The sequence below is a fragment of the Heptranchias perlo genome, chromosome 13, assembly GCF_035084215.1.
Source record: "Heptranchias perlo isolate sHepPer1 chromosome 13, sHepPer1.hap1, whole genome shotgun sequence".
Classification (NCBI taxonomy): domain Eukaryota; kingdom Metazoa; phylum Chordata; class Chondrichthyes; order Hexanchiformes; family Hexanchidae; genus Heptranchias; species Heptranchias perlo.
Window position 1 is genome coordinate 19138803 of NC_090337.1, and position 20109 is coordinate 19158911.

A 20109-nucleotide genomic window follows, 5' to 3' on the forward strand; every position below is an offset into this window, starting at 1 on the left:
GTTGCAGGGGCAGTCTGTAAACACCATGTATTGTTCTATATGTATAAATGCGTCGGCTTCAAGGAGCTCCTGAACATTTACCTGACGAAGGAGGAAGCCTCCGAAAGCTTGTGAATTTAAAATAAAATTGCTGGACTATAACTTGGTGTTGTAAAATTGTTTACAATTGTCAACCCCAGTCCATCACCGGCATCTCCACACCGGCATCTCCACATCTAGATTACTAGTTTAGGAATATAACCACTGTGCTACCATACAATTTGCTGAAAATAATAGTCTACTGTCTGCACAGAGTCTGAACGGAGGTCAGAAATCGCACACTTAAAACACAGATGCAGCTCCCATCCCTATGTGTACATACTGATGAGTTATGATAAAACATTGAATAAAGGTTGCGCACTACTAAATCCCACATCCTCCAATCTGCATGCCAGACCTCACCAATCTGCCGATCTGAGTTGGTACCAGGCCTGCGAGAGAGCGTGCACCAAGGTTCTCTGCTAATGCACTAGAGACCTTGGTGCAAGAGGTGGACAGAAGGAGGGACATCCTATATTCGCAGAGGGTGGGGGGGCAAGAGGCCCTCCAGACATATATCCAAAAGGCAGTGGGAGGCAGCAGGTGACGAAGTCAATGCCAGTCGCACAGCATCATGAACATGGATGCAGTGCAGGAAGAAGTTCAATGCTTTGACATGAGTGGTCAAGGTGAGTGAGGTCAACTGCCAAGTGGTGTCTCATACCAACTGCACCACGCACTACACCCATATACCAATAAACTCTTTCCATCAGTACTCAACTCTTCTAACCAGATTCTTCCTCTCACCCTTACACATTACCACTGTTTCAAGCTGCCCACCCACAACTCACAGGCCGCACACACTGGCAGTTATTCAACCATGACAGGCACATCATCCAGACACATGTCCCACTTTCTTGCAGGAGAAGGTAGCGCATATGAGGAGGCAGCAAGTGGCAGTGGCATTTAACCCCTTGAGCCTGTTCCACCATTCAATGAGATCGTGGTGGACCTGTGACCTAACTCCATATACCCACCTTAGCCCCATATCCCTTAATACCCTTGGGTCACAGAAATCTATCAATCTCAGATTTAACAGTCACAAGTGAGTTAGCATCAACTGCCATCTGCAGAATAGGGTTTCAAACGTCTTCCACCCCTTGCGTGTAGAAGCATTTCCTAACTTGGGCAGTGTCCTAGGCCCAACCATCTCCAGCTGCTTCATCATTGACCTTCCCTCCATCATAAGGTCAGAAATGGGGATGTTCGCTGATGATTGCACAGTGTTCAGTTCCATTCGCAACCCCTCAGATAGTGAAGCAGTCCATGCCCGCATGCAGCAAGACCTGGACAACAACCAGGCTTGGGCTGATAAGTGGCAAGTAACATTCATGCCAGACAAGTGGCAGGCAATGACCATCTCCAACAAGAGAAAGTCTAACCAATTCTCCATGACATTCAACGGCATTACCATCGCCGAATCCCCCATCATGAACATCCTGGGGGTCACCATTGACCAGAAACTTAACTGGACCAGCCACATAAATACAGTGGTTACAAGAGCAGGTCAGAGGCTGGGTATTCTGCAGCGAGTGACTCATCTGACTCCCCAAAGCCTTTCCACCATCTACAAGGCACAAGTCAGGAGTGTGATGGAATACTCTCCACTTGCCTGGATGAGTGCAGCTCCAACAACACTCAAGAAGCTCGACACCATCCAGGACAAAGCAGCCCGCTTGATTGGGACCCCATCCACCATCCTAAACATTCACTCCCTTCACCATCGGCGCACCGTGGCTGCAGTGTGTACCATCCACAGGATGCACTGCAGCAACTCGCCAAGGGTTCTTCGATAGCACCTCCCAAACCTGCGACCTCTACCAACTAGAAGGACAAGGGCAGCAGGCATGTGGGAGCATCACCACCTGCACGTTCCCCTCCAAGTCACATACCATCCCGACTTGGAAATATATCGCCGTTCCTTCATCGTCGCTGGATCAAAATCCTGGAACTCCCTACCTAACAGCACTGTGGGAGAACCTTCACCACACGGACTGCAGCGGTTCAAGAGGCGGCTCACCACCACCTTTTCAGGGGCAATTAGGGATGGGCAATAAATGCTGGCCTTGCCAGTGACGCCCACATTCCATGAACAAATTTTTAAAAAAGCTTCACTCCTGCACCTCCAGGCTCTAAATGTTAGGCTATGTCCCCATATCCTAGTATTCAAGTCTAGGAGACCTCCAAAAACAGTTACAAATGTCTTGGCAGCCAGAAACAATAATGCAGCCACTAACCTGTAAATCTTGCATGGTCCCTTTAAATAGCACTTGTGGGGGTCCTCCAGACACGTTCAGATGGTCGGGGTTAAGACTGTGCGTTGAGTTGAGCATTAAGTTCCAAAATGGTGTCTATTACTTTATATCAGCATTGCACACTGATTGAAGCCATTTTCTCCCTACTTTACATGAATCCAGCATTCGTTATCTGTGCTTGCGCTAACTCCTATACCAAGATGGTGTCCGGCGCACGTCACGCTGGAAACGTAGATGCGCATCTAAGACGCCACCTTGGATATCGGAGAGACCGTGTAGCGCCAAAACAACGGGCGCTACATGGCCCAATTTAGCGCCCCAGGACTTTCCTGAGGGATGCTTTGGATCTGCTGCTGCAACTTTGCCGGAAGTGCAGCGGAAACATCGTTTGCACATGTAAACAGGTTTCTGCCATACTTCTGGCAAAGTTACAGTGGCAGGGCGAAAGCAGCGACAAAGTGTATAAATGTTTAATGAATGATTAAATAATATTGGTGTACAACCATTTATTCTGTTTGCAGTGGCTCAGTGGGTCGAACTTCTTGCTTCTGAGTTATGAGGTTATGGGTTCAATTCCCACTTCAGAGACTTGAGTACATAATTTAGGCGGGCACTCTGAGGGAGTGCTGCACTGTCAGAGGTGCCGGTTTTCGGATGAGATGTTAAACCGAGGCCCTGTTTGCTCTCTCAGGTGGATGTAAAAGATCCCACGGCACTATTTGAAGAAGAGCAGGGGAATTCTCCCTGGTGTCCTCGCCAATGTTTATCCCTCAACAACATCACTAAAACTGTTATTTGGTTATTATCACATTTCTGTATGTAGGACCTTGCTGTGTGCAAATTGGCTGCTGTGTTTCCTACATTACAGTAGTGATTACACCTCAAAAAGTACTTCATTGGCTGTAAAGTGCTTTGGGATGCTGTGAAAGATGCTATATAAATCCAATTCTTTCAACAGTTATTTTAATGGCAGCATTAGTCCATTTAATATATTCTCTTCATGGTGGAGTTCCAGAGACTGCCAGTGATTTCTGCTCGCCTCCACTGATTTTGTCCCAACCTCGACCCATTTCCTTGGGTTGGGGCTCATTGAATGTGCAAGGTGGGCTCCTGGTGAGATTCGTGGCGTCAAAGGGAGCCCGCCAGTTTGGAAAGGGAAATGCTGGCAGTGCTGCAGAAGACAGGGACAGAGTTAAAGGGGCAGAAGCACCCTAAAGACTGATGGAGCTGTGGACCTGTAAGCCTCAGCTGAGACCGAGGCCTTCACAGGTAGGTTAGTGGGGGTCAGATTGGAAGGAGAGGAGCCCGCTCTAAGGTCCTCTCACTCCATTAGGGAATCGAGGATCATTGCTGCCACATTCAGGGGCCTACCCTTACCTGGCCGCAATAAGTGGGGAGGAGGGGGGGAAAATCCTCCAGAGATTAGGGCTCTGCTCTCCCCTCTCCCCCTCACTACTATTTGCATGCAACGTGTGGGGATGGATTGGCCAGCAGCAGCCCTGGCAGGGATAGGGGATGGATAGAGTGGTTAAGGCATGTTCCATCATTTTCCGCTGTGGTCCCGCCCAGTTTTCCGGGTGGGATCATGGAGGAGCACACTGACTAACATGTTTCAAATAAACAAGTTAACGCGGCCATGAAAATATCACACAAAAAGAAAGCCAGTGTGAAAGCAATAAACATTCATACATCAATATTCAAAGAATCTAACTACTACTGTCTCATTTTAGATGTGGAGATGCCGGTGATGGACTGGGGTTGACAATTGTAAACAATTTTACAACACCAAGTTATAGTCCAACAAATTTATTTTAAATTCCACAAGCTTTCGGAGGCTTCCTCCTTCGGCAGGTGAATGGTGTGTTCACCTGACGAAGGAGGAAGCCTCCGAAAGCTTGTGGAATTTAAAATAAATTTGTTGGACTATAACTTGGTGTTGTAAAATTGTTTACAATTGTCTCATTTTAGAGCAGTAACCCCAAGGTGGTAGATAAATGTGTGAGAGAGGAAATGTGTGGAAACAATGAAATGTCACAGGCAATTACGAAGACATTAGGAAGTTGTTTCGGAAAGCATAATGCATATTAAGAATCATCCAGCATTCTCTATTGCCTCTGCTGTCTCCTAGTGGCTATTTGGAGCCATATCCAGTGATTTCCTGTTTTTGATCATTTTTACTGGTTCTTTGGAAATAAATTGTCAAAAATGGAAATGTTTTAATTATTTTCTTATTTTTTCTTCACATTATTTTCCATTTTTTCTTCCTTATGTTCCATTGAACCCTCCCACACCATGCTCCGTTCCTCTGAATAAAATTAGATAACTAACCAATTCCGTAACTGGTTATAGGGACAGCTGAAGAGCAGCCTTGGGATGTTGCTGGCTCTAATGTATTTTTCCCTCCCTCGCTGTGAGGAAATGAGTAAAATTACTGTGACATTTCTCCCAATGGCATAGATGAGAGGTATATGAAAACTGAAAACTCACCTCTCATCACTCAATGGTTCAACATGTCAGTGCTCCAGTACTGGTGTACCATCACACCTCCCTGTTTTAATGATTTTACTCTATTAAAGTGATGATTGAGTATTTAGCTTTTAAAGCACTATTCCCTCATTTCTTGCAGTGTCTACTTGGAGTTCTAGTTCAGTCAACTGGGAAGAGGTTTGCAGATGGTTATACAAAGTACTGAAGCAGAATAGCTGGCAGTCTGTGATTGGCATCCAAACAATATACAGATTTAATCTGTGTTAATAATATCTCACATACCCCAAAATATAATCTAGATTGTTCATTATTTATATGACTTGATTGCAAGGAGAAAAAAACTAATAGGATATAAAAGTATGTTAATCCTAACAGTTCCTGGGGTTTTTGTGGGATATCTTTTCTTCCACAATCATTCTTTTCTGTAAAGAATAACGGCTCCTTGTATATTGGGAGGGGTGTTTTATATCATGTTGCTAGAACAGGATTATAAGAGTGGATAGACAGGAGGAGAAGGTTTTACTGAGCCGAAATAAACCTTGTATATATCATGTGATAATACACCTGTACCTGGTATATAGTAATAGAGGTACTGCATGTCTGTATATAATATGTTCATACAGTATCATGGGAAACTTGTTCGATAATACCAATGTCAATGACAATAAGCCCCATTTATAATCAACTAACATGGTGAACAAATACAGTCAGAGCACGTTATCAGAATAAATCAAACAGCAAAGATAAAGTGAAACAATAAGGATTTTGGATTTGACAGAATCATCTGAACTATAGGGACCATTGGAGTTATACAGGGACAATGGAGCAATTGAGGGGATTAGGGAACAGCGGGAGAATGAGGGAGTGATAAACAGAATGAAAGATAGAGAGGGAATGAAAAAGGGAACAGGGAATGAAAGAGAGAAAGGGAGAGATGGAGTGAGCACATTATGAATAAATTAGAGATGTGGAGGAAATGTTAGGATAGGGAGAGAGGCAATGAAAGAGGGAGATAGGAATGACAGGGAACAAGAGAGGCATGATAAGAAAAGAGAAATGAGATGGGAGTTGGACATGGAGAAAGAAGGAATGTGAGGGAGAGGGAATGAGGGGGAAAGAAAGGAAAACTTGCATTTTTATAGCACCTTTCACGACCTCAAGACATCCCAAAGTGCTTTACAACCAATTAAGTATTTTTATTCCGAGTAGTCACTGTTGTGATATAGGAATCACTGCAGCCAATTTGTGCACAGCAAGCTCCCACAAACAGCAATGTGATGATGACCAAATAATCTGTTTTAGTGATGTTGGTTGAGGGATAAATGTTGGTCAGGACACCGGGGAGAATTCCCATGCTCTTCTTCGAAATAGTGCTAAGGGATCTTTTGCGTCCACCTGGAAGGATAGACGGGCCTCGGTTTTAACGTCTCATCTGTAAGAAAAGAATGAAATAGTACAATACAGATTTCAATAAATAGTTGGAAACAAAATTTACTACATGGTATACTTATAGTAACAGTGACAATATCAATGAGCATGCTGGTATACTATAGTTGAAACTTGTGACTTTTTTTGTTAGTATCTAATTTCTGGGTCCAGTTCTCGAGCTTTGAACCAAACCATAGAAACAAGGAAGTCCCTGTTTCAATCCATAGTCTGTATTGAGTTAGCTGACAGTGGGAGTTCTGCACTAGGTCTTAGCACTCCTCAGCTAGGAAGGATATAAATGAGCCAGGATTCTCACTCCAGATCGCTGTCCATGAACCCTGCTAGAAAGTCTGCACATGTAGAAATTGGGTGGAGAGAGGATTAAGCTCGCCACTGTCAAATAATCCATTGATAGTTATGATCCAAGCTCTCACAAAGGGCTTGTCAACATTCTCTTTTTTCAAAGGATCTACATTGGACAGCAAAAGTACAGGTTTTTTGCATATAATCAGGTTTTCATTCAGTTTTCCAGTGCAAACATCTCAGTGTAGTCAGTGCCATCTTAGAAACATCTATCCAATCAATCAACTTGATTGCACTAGGAATCATGTGACAGAAGCAGCCTGCAAGATTTAGGTGTGTGAGGGCAGAAAACATGCAAATCACTTAAAGTGATGCTTAGATGAATAGTAGGATTTACATCATAAACGTTGACACCTATGTAAGATTTTTTTCCCAAAGGTGCCTCTGACAGGAAAGACTACATTTCCCATGGTGCTGCTTTCCAGTGCCCATGTACAATGAGACCATCAATGGGAACATTTTCTCAGGCATAGACTTTTTCCAATGCATTTAAATCACTGCTACTGGGGCCACAACTATGGCCGGCAGCTCACCAGCACTATATTGATGAGGCCGGCACATCCAATTTAGTTCTTGGGCCCGATCCAATTTCTAGATCCAATTGTCTATCAATTTGCTCCTATTTATTTTTCGTAACCCCATGTCTGGGTTTGTACTCAACAAAAGGTGGCAGCTCTACTCATACATGAAGACTGGTCGACCAGTTTCCAATGGAACTATGCTCCAGCATTCAAGGGATGATAATTAAAAGAAGAAAGCTGGAGGAAAAATAAAGAGACTATGACAGTGGGCGGTAAAGGTTCTCCCCTTGGTGAGAGTGCAAGAATTACGAGGGAATGTTCCTCCTAATTGAAAGCATAACTGTTCTTGGAGACTGTTCTGTTCATGTGCAGTGTAACTCCTCTTCACTGATCACACATTACAAAACTGCTTGGGTGGGCTGTGACAAAATCTTTACACTGCATGCCATAATGTTACAGCACATACCTGTAATCACTCAAGGGTATAGAACAGAAGCTGAATTTTTTGTTAAGTGTTCTAACTTTTTAGAACAGCTGCTCAGTAGCTGCAGTACTTTCTCACGGAAAAGTTCACATTTGGTTTGCTTTTTATCTACAATCAACATTTTATCCATCTCTCCAAGCGGGATTTTGCTATTTGCTGTATTTCTGACTAGACATAATAATCCAGTAGCTATCCAACTTCAAAGTATCAACTACTTGGTAACCTAATTGAGTCCCAGGATTCTGAACATACTTCTTGATGCTGGAGTGCAATGGAAAAAATTCCATAGACTTTAAGGCTTTCTCAAGTGTTATAACACGGGGCCTGATTTTTTAAAAATATAACGTCCATCAGTGAGGACTATCAGTGGTGGGGTGGAAATTTGCTGACTCTTTACACCAGTGAAGCCACGAGAGCTAAGTGCTCATTTTGTTCTATCAAGAGCACTCGAGCAAAAAAACAAGTCTTTGCAGTTTAAAAACAATTTTAGCTTAAAAGGATATAAAATGTGACTGTGTCATACTTGATTGTTCATAGGCTGATTGTATTGCAATACAATCATCATTTTGCTTTGTTGAGCTGTAAATTGTTAACCAAAATCTGCAATCCATTAAAGTCCATTTAATTAGAAGCTTTTATCATTAGGCATTGTTACAAACTTTGAGTCTGTACTAGATATTCTTTCTAGTTCAGTCACCAGTCACTCCAGCAGGCAGACCTTGCATCCCTTAGGGTCTGGAAATTAATCTTACTACCTAAAATCTAGTTAGCAATAGTACGACCAATGGATAGTAACAATAAAACCCATTGTTGTATGTATTGGATACTGTGATCTCACATGCGGTACTATGCATAGTCTCATGTCTTTTCAGAAAGCAGACTGATATGCACGCTAGTGAGACAAGGCCAATTATAAGCCAACAAACTGGTTTATTTTATATGTAATATATGAATGAATGAACCATCTTCAGCCAGAAGTGCCGAGTGGATAATCCATCTCAGCCTCCTCCCGATATCCCCACCATCACGGAAGCCAGTCTTCGGCCAATTCGATTCACTCCACGTGATATCAAGAAACGGCTGAGTGCACTGGATACAGCAAAGGCTATGGGCCCCGACAACATCCCAGCTGTAGTGCTGAAGACTTGTGCTCCAGAACTAGCTGCGCCTCTAGCCAAGCTGTTCCAGTACAGCTACAACACTGGCATCCACCCGACAATGTGGAAAATTGCCCAGATATGTCCTGTCCACAAAAAGCAGGACAAATCCAATCCGGCCAATTACCGCCCCATCAGTCTACTCTCAATCATCAGCAAAGTGATGGAAGGTGTCGTCGACAGTGCTATCAAGCGGCACTTACTCACCAATAACCTGCTCACCGATGCTCAGTTTGGGTTCCGCCAGGACCACTCGGCTCCAGACCTCATTACAGCCTTGGTCCAAACATGGACAAAAGAGCTGAATTCCAGAGGTGAGGTGAGAGTGACTGCCCTTGACATCAAGGCAGCATTTGACCGAGTGTGGCACCAAGGAGCCCTAGTAAAATTGAAGTCAATGGGAATCAGGGGGAAAACTCTCCAGTGGCTGGAGTCATACCTAGCACAAAGGAAGATGGTAGTGGTTGTTGGAGGCCAATCATCTCAGCCCCAGGGCATTGCTGCAGGAGTTCCTCAGGGCAGTGTCCTAGGCCCAACCATCTTCAGCTGCTTCATCAATGACCTTCCCTCCATCATAAGGTCAGAAATGGGGATGTTCGCTGATGACTGCACAGTGTTCAGTTCCATTCGCAACCCCTCAGATAATGAAGCAGTCCGAGCCTGCATGCAGCAAGACCTGGACAACATCCAGGCTTGGGCTCATAAGTGGCAAGTAACATTCGCGCCAGATAAGTGCCAGGCAATGACCATCTCCAACAAGAGAGAGTCTAACCACCTCCCCTTGACATTCAACGGCATTACCATCGCCGAATCCCCCACCATCAACCTCCTGGGGGTCACCATTGACCAGAAACTTAACTGGACCAGCCATATAAATACTGTGGCTACGAGAGCAGGTCAGAGGCTGGGTATTCTGTGGCGAGTGACTCACCTCCTGACTCCCCAAAGCCTTTCCACCATCTACAAGGCACAAGTCAGGAGTGTGATGGAATACTCTCCACTTGCCTGGATGAGTGCAGCTCCAACAACACTCAAGAAGCTCGACACCATCCAAGATAAAGCAGCCCGCTTGATTGGCACCCCATCCACCACCCTAAACATTCACTCCCTTCACCACCGGCGCACAGTGGCTGCAGTGTGTACCATCCACAGGATGCACTGCAGCAACTCGCCAAGGCTTCTTCGACAGCACCTCCCAAACCCGCGACCTCTACCACCGAGAAGGACAAGGGCAGCAGGCGCATGGGAACAACACCACCTGCACGTTCCCCTCCAAGTCACACACCATCCCGACTTGGAAATATATCGCCGTTCCTTCATTGTCGCTGGGTCAAAATCCTGGAACTCCCTTCCTAACAACACTGTGGGAGAACCGTCACCACACGGACTGCAGCGGTTCAAGAAGGCGGCTCACCACCACCTTCTCGAGGGCAATTAGGGATGGGCAATAAATGCCGGCCTTGCCAGCGACGCCCACATCCCGTGAACGAATAAAAAAATTTTTTTTTAAAATACAGATTTTGCAGCAAGATTAAATCCACTTGATATTATTCCTCGTACTTTCAACATGATACAATGGATGGCTTTTTCCTTCAACATAACCTAAACTTAACTAACAAGACATTGGTTGCCAAACTGACTGGCACTAACCTTAGAAAGGAAGATCTTCATGTCTTACCCTAACTGTCCCAGACTCAAAACTAACCAAAAGACAGCCTTTTTCAGAGATAATGACAACGATAGACCTCTGATCATCCTTTTACACTCCCTGTTGAAGATTGGCTTACTGGGCCACTAATAAAATCATAGAAATTTACGGCACAGAAGGAGGCCATTCGGCCCATTGTGTCTGTGCCAGCCGAAAAAGAGCTATCCAGCCTAATCCTACTTTTCAGCCCTTGATTCGTAACCTTGTAGGTTACTGCAATTTATGTGCATATCCAAGTACTTCTTAAATGCGATGAGGGTTTCTGCCTCTACCATCCTGTCAGCTGCTGAGTTCCAGACCCCCACCACCTTCTGGGTGAAAACACTTCTCCTCAACTCCCCTCTAATCCTTCTACCAATTACTTTAAATCCATGCCCCCTGGTTATTGACCTCTCTGCTAAGGGAAATGAGTCGTTCCTATCCACTCTATCCAGCCCCCTCATAATTTTATACACGTCAATTAGATCTCCCCTTAGCCTCGTCTGTTCCAAAGAAAATAATCCCAGCCCATCCCAATCTTTCCTCATTGCTAAAATTCTCCAGTCTTGGCAACATCCTTGTAAATCTCCTCTGTACCCTGGAAAGTATAGGGTACAGATCACATCTTTCCTGTAATGTGGTGACCAGAACTGTACGCAGAACTCTAGCTGTGGCCTAACTTTTTTTATACAGTTCTAGCATAAACTCCCTGCTCTTATATTCGATGCCCCAGCTAATAAAGGAAAGTATCCTTTATGCCTTCTTAACCACCTGATCTACCTGTCCTGCTACCTACAGGGATCTGTGGACATGAACTCCAAGGTCCCTTTGTTCCTCTACACCTCTCAGTATCCTCCCATTTATTGTGTATTCCCTTGCCTTGTTTGACCTCCCCACATGAAATACCTCACACTTCTCCAGATTGAATTCCATTTGCCACTTTTCTGCCCACCTGACCAGTCCATTGATATCTTCCTGCAGTTTACAGCTTCCTTTCTCACTATCAACCACACAGCCAATTTTTGTATCATCTGCAAACTTCTTAATCATACCCCCTACATTTAAGTCCAAATCATTCATTTATATACCATGAAAAGCAAGGGACCTAGTACTGAGCCCTGTGAAACCCCATTTGAAACAGACTGCCAGTCACAAAAACACTCGTCAGCCATTACCCTTTGTTTCCTGCCACTGAGCCAATTTTGGATCCAACTTGCCACTTTCCGTTAGATCCCATGGACGTTTACTTTTCTGACAAGTCTGCCATGTGGGACCTTATCAAAAGCCTTGCTAAAATCCATGTAGATTACATTAAATGTGCTATCCTCATCGACCCTCCTTATTGCCTCCTCAAAAAATTCAATCAAGTTAGTCAGACACGACCTTCCCTTAACAATTCCATGCTGACTGTCCTTGATTAATCCGTGCCTTTCTAAATTATGATTTATACTATCCTCAGAATTTTTTCCAATAATTTGCCCACACCGAGGTTAGACTGACTGGTCTGTAATTACTTGGTCTATCCCTTTCTCCCTTTTTATACAACGGTACAACATTAGCAGTCCTCCAATCCTCCGGCACCATGCCTGTAGCCAGAGATGATTGGAAAATAATGGTCAGAGCCTCCGCTATTTCCTCCCTTGCTTCTCTTAACAGCCGGAGATACATTTTATCCGGGCCTGGTGATTTATCTACTTTCAAAGATGCTAAACCCCTTAAAATTTCCTGTCTCATTATGTTTATCCTATCCAATATTTCACATTCCTCCTCCTTAACTATAATGTCTGCATCATCCCCCTCTTTTGTGAAGACAGACACATGGGGGGTGATTTTAACCCCCAAGAATGGGTGGGTTGGCGGCGAGTGGGAGTTGGAAATAGTTGTTTTTTGGGTTGCGACCGCAACCCGGCTTTATTTCCTGGTTTAATGTCAGTGCTTAAAAGTACAGGCTTCCCACTGGGAATGCAAAGTCCGAAAATTTTGCGATTGCGACTCAAAAAATCTATTTTCAACTCCCACCCGCTCCCAACTCACCCATTCTTGGGGCTCAAAATTACCCCCAAAGTATTCATTAAGAACCATACCCACGTCCTCCGCCTCCACATGCAGGTTACCTTTTTGGTCTCTAATAGGCCTTACTCTTTCCTTAGTTATCCTCTTGCTCTTTATGTATTTTTAAAACATCTTTGAGTTTTCCTTGATTTTACTTGCCAATATTTTTTCATGCCCTCTCTTTGCTTTCCTGATTTCATTTTTAATTTCACCCCTGCTCTTTCTATACTCCTGTAGGCTTTCTGCAGTATTGAGCTCTCAGTATCTGACACATGCTTTCCTTTTTATCTTATCCTACCCTGTATGCTCCTTGACATTCAGGGGGCTCTAGATTTGGGGGTCTGAACAAGTTTCCATTGTCTTAAAATGAATGTATATAATTTTTAATTAACTCATTTCCCATCGGGACAGTATATCAAAAGTCCTAGCCATACAATTGTATAGATGAAGCATCACACTGAAGCGTTTTCATAGCTTTTTAAAGGAATTAGGTTTTTTTTACTGATCATTTAGATTGTAAACCAACCAAGTCTTGGACTGTAGCCTGAATAATAATTTAGCCCAGCTGCTGGTCCCAAGTTCTAAAGATTACATCTGCAGATACACACTATAAAAGACAACTGTTCAGTGAGTAAGAGGAATGTGAATATTTAAGAAGCAAGTCATTCTGCCCTCCTAAATGAAAAGCTTTGACGGCAGATTTGATTATTTTTAAGAGTATATATATATATAAAATCAGTAGATGTGCATATTTAGCAAAGCCAACATTTTTTTGTAACTTAAAATTTAGCCAGTTTACGCAAGCTGATGAAAATCCACAATTTGGTTGTCAAGGTGAAATGACAATGAGTGTGCTGCCTGATTATCTTTCATCATATTACTCTCTTCAGTTTCTTTACTTATGGCTCAAATTTTCTGTCACACGCAACTTCCAGTAAACAAATGCAAATATTTTCACTTTGCCTTGACTTGGAAAACAAAACCACAGATTATAAAGAAACAGAAATCTTGCCATTTTGCACAGATCTTTTTGGATTCAGATAAAACAGAAAATACGCATTAGGATGAAAAAAGAAGCAAAAGAAAATTACCCTCATTGTATGTGAATTCCTTTGGGGATTTTTTGAGAGATGTGATAAAGCGCTATATAAATGCAAGTTCTTTACTTTTCCGTTAGCGCGTTTAAAAAAGAATAGGATGAATATCTGGTTAGGAGTGGTATTGAGGGTTATAAGGAAATGTCCGAATACAGGTAATCAAATATTCTGTAAAATATTCTGGTTTCTGCATTGATGAGACCAGGAAAATGTCATGCTAAGGAATATAACTAGTCAAGAATGAACAATGTAGGATGTAAGGTGAAGTAGGTATTCTGGAGCGTTGCTAGATATCCTTTAGTGCAGGACAGGAATAATCTTTATAGACTTTTCCATCGGGGATTGGGTTGGCTAGAGTTCATGATAAAGTGAATTTGGGGAAGCAATAGACTTGATGGGCCTTTCTCATTTCTTGTTTCATGCTTTATACACTTATGTGTTCATTCCACTGGGTGTTGAAGGAAATGGATGATATACAAGCAGCCTTAGACATGTTTCAAAATGTAAACTTTAAGAAAAAAAGGAACTTCTCTTTATCTATTTCACAGATTCATTTGGGTCACTATTACCAATATTCGGAAGCATTTGCTCCTAACTTTCATAAATATTTTGGTCTAACCTTTGAAATCTGCATTGAGTGATGAAATTGGATGAGGGGAATTACAGAACCTTAAGTTCTTTCCATTAGGTTGAACTGAGATACGTGCCTGCTAAGATAGTGGACAAGTGACCTACTCAGAGGCCTCTGCAAATTATCTCTTGAACTGACTGCTTTGAAACTCCCTGATGGTTCAGTGAACCTACATATGAGTAGCTGAGCCATACAAATCAGGCTGGTCCCCAGTCTATGTTGAATTATTTGATCTCAGTCAGGGCAGTCATAGGAACATTACAATTGACCTCAGCACCCATGGGTGGGTTCCCATTACGAATTGCTAAATAGTGACCCAGAAGTGCACGTATACGGACGTCAGGTGGGGGTGCAATCTGGCTCTGTTGTTATACCCCAGACAGTCAAAGAGCCTATTGACATTCTCATCAAGGCTTATGTATAAATAGCTGTCTCTTTGGTAAGGCACCAAATTGCACCTGCTTGTGGAATTGTATCTCACCCAGAAATTAGCACCCTTAGGAAAGCAGTAAATTGGGGTAAAAATAGAACTGAATACTTTAACATGCATGAAAGGAGCTTAGGATGACTTTTTACCCGTGGGGAAGCATAGGATCTCTTCTCTTTACCTATTCTAGATGACACAACCGAGATAGGGAACTTAACTGTGTAGGGATTTCATTGTTGAGCTTTGTTTTGTTGGAAAATTGATTTCTTAAAAAATACAAACATTTTATCTATTGACTTCAGGGACAACCAGGCATATTAGGCAGATCTGGTCCACCAGGTTTCCTTGGACATCAAGGACCACAAGGTCCATCAGGACTGAAAGGACAAAGAGGAGATCGTGGACAGCTTGGATCTGCTGGAATAAAAGGGGATGGAGTAAGTTGAAACAAAACATAGCCATCTGAAATAATGGGAGTAACCTACCCATTGCTAGCTTACAACAACATATAATATTAGGGATAACTGCCGTCAGATTGAATTTACAGCTCAAAGCTATTCTGTTAGTCTAGCTAGTGGAAAATGTGGGTTATTTTTCACTTTTTTTTAGGGGCACAATTTTGTAGATCATTATTACTGCACCCCCTACTTCCCATTTATCCCTGAAGTTTGGGCCAGTGATATTCCTAGATGTTCCAACAGGTTTTACAAATTTAGGTAGGAAAAAAACTGCTCAATTGTATTTAATTACTATTTGACAATAGCAACAAGAACTGTACTCAGAATACCTAAAATCTGAGGGTTGCCCTAGGCTGCTCTGGTCCATGCCCTGGTGACCTGTGGTAGAGCAGCTTTGGTAGAAGAATGGGAGCGGATCAGCAGTTTGTCCTGTTAACTGGGGATGGCACATGGTACAAAGAGGAAGGAGAGAAAATATGATCATCATACAAAACTGCATATGTTTTCATTTTTCAGGGCCCTACTGGTGTTCCTGGCTTTCTAGGATTAGATGGTGTTCCGGTGAGTATTTATTTGAACTTTTTCCACTTGTTGACTATAATGTCATTGTGGCTGTACATTTATATCTGATAAAATGACCTGATCTGCTTGCTCGTGTGCTAGTCAAATGCCAAATTTCTCAAGCTCAGCACTATACAATAATATGGATCCCACAAGGTGGTTCTTTAACAACTTATTGCAGTGCAATTTTGTTTATTTTAGGGTTTTCCAGGGCTGCAAGGCCCAAGGGGTCACCCTGGGTTAGATGGCTGCAATGGATCTAGAGGAGACTCAGGCCTCCCAGGAACTGAAGGATATCCAGGAAGATCTGGTTTACCGGTAGGAAAATCTTTATTGAATCTAATCATAAGGCGCAGTATCTTCATATGTAAAACTTGTTAACATATGGAAAAGAGCACCACGTCTGGAATTAAATACTGATTCAATGCTGTCATTGAAAAGGGAATTGGATTGAATCAGCATTTAATTCTGGAGGTGGCACTCTTTTCCAAATGTTAACAACTTTTCTCATTGTTACATTTTTATTTTCTTGCATTTGTTAGAGTATTCCCCCACCCCAATTTCTTTTAAAACATCCCCATTCCTCATGGAACAGCTCATTACAGAGTATCCTCGAAATCCAACTCTTCACAGTTCACAACCTCAACATCCCATTTGACCCTGAGCCGAGCTTCTGCCCCCATGTCCTCTCCATTACAAAGACTGCCCACTTCCACCTCAGTAACATCACTTGCCTCCACCGCTACTTCAGCCCAGCTGTCACTGAAACCCACATCCATGCCTTTGTCATCTCCAGACTTAACTATTCCAATGCTCTCCTGGCCAGCCTCCCATCCTCCACACTTAATAAAGTCCAGCTCACCCAAAGGTCTGCTGCCCATATCCTATTCCACACCAAGTCCCACTTGTACATCCCACCTGTCCTCGCTGACCTACATTGGCTTCTGATCTCCCAACACATCTCATAGTCATAGTCATAGAGTCATAGAGTTATACAGCACGGATAGAGGCCCTTCGGCCCATCGTGTCCGCGCCGGCCATCAAGCCCAGTCTAATCTAATCCCATATTCCAGCATTTCAAGTGCTCATCCAAATGCTTCTTGAATGTTGTGAGGGTTCCTGCCTCCACAACCCTCTCAGGCAGTGAGTTCCAGACTCCAACCACCCTCTGGGTGAAAAAGTTCTTTCTCAAATCCCCTCTAAACCTCCCGCCTTTTACCTTGAATCTATGTCCCCTTGTTATAGAACCCTCAACGAAGGGAAAAAGCTCCTGAGTATCCATCCTATCTATGCCCTTCATAATTTTGTACACCTCAATCATGTCCCCCCTCAGCCTCCTCTGCTCCAAGGAAAACAAACCCAATCTTCCCAGTCTCTCTTCATAGCTGAAGCGCTCCAGCCCTGGTAACATCCTGGTGAATCTCCTCTGCACCCTCTCCAAAGCGATCACATCCTTCCTGTAGTGCGGCGACCAGAACTGCACACAGTACTCCAGCTGTGGCCTAACCAGTGTTTTATACAGCTCCATCATAACCTCCTTGCTCTTATATTCTATGCCTCGGCTAATAAAGGCAAGTATCCCATATGCCTTCTTTACCACCTTATCTACCTGTTCCGCCGCCTTCAGGGATCTGTGAACTTGCACACCAAGATCCCTCTGACCCTCTGTCTTGCCTAGGGTCCTCCCATTCATTGTGTAGTCCCTTGCCTTGTTAGTCCCTCCAAAGTGCATCACCTCGCACTTTTCCGGGTTAAATTCCATTTGCCACTGTTCCGCCCATCTGACCAACCCATCTATATCGTCCTGCAGACTGAGGCTATCCTCCTCGCAATTTAAATTAAAATTCTCATCGCTGTGCTTAAATCTCTTCATGTCCTCACCCTCTCTAGCTATGTAATCAACAGCAGACCTATGCCCCACCTCCCCAACTTCCTGAGCTTCCTTTTCCTCTGACTCTGACCTCTTGTGTATCCCCCCTCCCTTCACACCACCATTCTCAGCGGTACATTCAGTCATCTAGGCCCCACACTCTGGAATTCCCTCCCTAAACCATTCTGCCACCCCATGTCCCTCTCCTCATTTAAGACCCTCCTTAAAACTGACCTCTTTGACCAAGCTTTTGGTCACCTCTCCTAAGATCATCTTCTTTGGTTTGGTGTATATATAGATATATATATATATATAATCTTTTAATAGGCCTACATCTTGGGAAGGTGGGTTCCTGGCTATCAACTACAGATCAGGTTTAAGTAAGCTAACAGTGCTTACAATTGTTAGGAGTGGAGATAGGTAACATTGGAGAGGGGCCAAAGGCACAAGTGCGGGTGGGGGGCAGGGGGACGACGGTGGGATTGGTGAGAGACAGAAGCAGCGAGCGGCTGAGGGAAGAGGGAGGTAAAGGTCCTAGCTGTTAAAGTGGGTGAGAGTGTTGAGACGTTCAAGATGGAGAGACAGCACGGAGAGGCAGCAGAAGGAGACGTCAGGCAAGAGGCCTGATTTTTGCAGTTTTCAGGTGGGTGGTGCTTTGGAGGTGGAGCCGGAAGGACAATCAGAAGTAAGTTGAATAAATAGGTAAGTTTAAGTGCGTCAGACAGGTGTGATGGAAATAGCATAACAAGGAAATGTTACAGGTGTTACACGCGTAGGAAGTGCATGCTACCTGTAAGAGCGTTCATATATTATGGATAAATATTTAATACTGGACTATAACTAAAGATTTAGAAGCATAAATATTTTTGATAAGAACAATAAGTTGTTTATATGTCAGCAAATGTTGGTAAAATGTTAACACACTTTCTGTACTGCTGTTCGTTTTTACAACGTCATACACAACATGTACTTTTTTTTGTTGCAGGGCCTGCCAGGGCCAAAAGGTCCAAAGGGAGATTCCATAACTGCTACATTTTCTGATACGGGTTTACCAGTGAGTGTTCAATTTAACACACTGATTACTGTTAACTATCTTTCCTTTCCTTCTACTGTGGTTAAGGTAGGAAAAAGATGGTGACATGGGACCCTGTCTTGTTTTCAGTGGCACTACATCAAAGAAGGTATGCCTGGGCGATCAGCAATCAGTGTACCCTAATTGGCACCAACCATATCTGCAGGCTTTGGTACACCTACCTGGCAATGATCAAGGGGAACTATCTTCACAGGGTCCAAGTCAGGAAAGAGGAAGATCCGGAGTTGTGCCATCTGCTATTAGGCAACACAGGGCTTGGACTTCTAGTGACAGAAATGGTCATCTGTGGCCTGAAATGTAGCTCCACCTTCTTGAAGTCATGTTGCAATGTTGACCCAGAGGAACAGTGCCATAGAATGGTACAGAGGGCAATTGACCTCACAATCATATCATGTAACACCACTTCTACTTCATCAGCCACCAAACTGCAGGATATGTGCTCCATCACTTGTTGTAGACTCAAAATTCAGTTAGGTTTAGTGTAGTTATGGAGAAGGATAAAGGTAGACCAGGATTAATTTTACTAAGCTGAGATGTGATTTAGCAAAAGTGGACCAGAAACAACTGCTTGAAGGTAAATCAGTGTCACAGAGTGGGAGGCATTTAAGGAGGCGATAGTGAGGATTCAGAGCAAATATGTTCCCACAAAGAAAAAGGATGGGATTCCCAAATCTAGAGTCCCCTGGATGTCAAGGAGCAGACAGGGTAGGATAAAGCGCAAAAAAAAAAGGGCAGCATATTGTTCTAATTTGGATAGCCCAATGGTGACAGATAGAATACTACAGCCTTGCTCCACATTACACACCAGACCCTAGACAAGCTCTCTTTTATACTGATACAAGAGAACCCCAATTGATACACACCACCTGAATAAAGCTAAGACTAATTGATGTAAATCACATGGATACAATTAACACTTATGTCAGATACCGAGTGCTCAATACTGGAGAAAGCCTAGAGGAGTATAGAAAGTGCAGGGGTGAAATTAAAAGGAAATTAGGAAAGCAAAGAGAGGGCATGAAAATATATTGGCAAGTAAAATCAAGGAAAACCCAAAGATGTTTTAGAAATACATAAAGAGCAAGAGGATAACTAAGGAAAGAGTAGGGCCTATTGGAGACCAAAAAGGTAACCTGTGTGTAGAGGCGGAAGATGTAGGTATGGTTCTTAATGAATACTTTGTGTCTGTCTTCACAAAAGAGAGGGACGATGCAGGCATTGTAGATAAGGAGGAGGAGTGTGAAAAATTGAATGGGATAAACCTAGTGAAACAGGAAATATTAAGGGGTTTAGCATCTTTGAAAGTAGATAAATCGCCAAGCCCGGATGAAATGTATCCCAGGCTGCTAAGAGAAGCAAGGGAGGAAATAACTGAGGCTCTGACCATCATTTTCCAAACCTGTCTGGCTACAGGCGTGGTGCCGGAGGACTGGAGGACTGCTAACGTTGTACCGTTGTTT

The 20109-nt window shown here is 43.4% G+C and overlaps 1 protein-coding gene across 1 annotated transcript in view; it reads left to right on the top strand.

Annotated features, from left to right (window-relative positions):
• LOC137331753 (collagen alpha-4(IV) chain-like) overlaps nucleotides 1-20109 on the top strand; it is a 144675-nt gene that overhangs the window by 45045 nt on the left and 79521 nt on the right. Inside the window, exons 6-9 of the mRNA XM_067995736.1 lie at nucleotides 14970-15104; nucleotides 15642-15686; nucleotides 15888-16004; nucleotides 18542-18610. Of these exons, the coding sequence (XP_067851837.1) occupies nucleotides 14970-15104; nucleotides 15642-15686; nucleotides 15888-16004; nucleotides 18542-18610 (366 nt within the window). The remainder of the gene's footprint in view (nucleotides 1-14969; nucleotides 15105-15641; nucleotides 15687-15887; nucleotides 16005-18541; nucleotides 18611-20109) is intronic.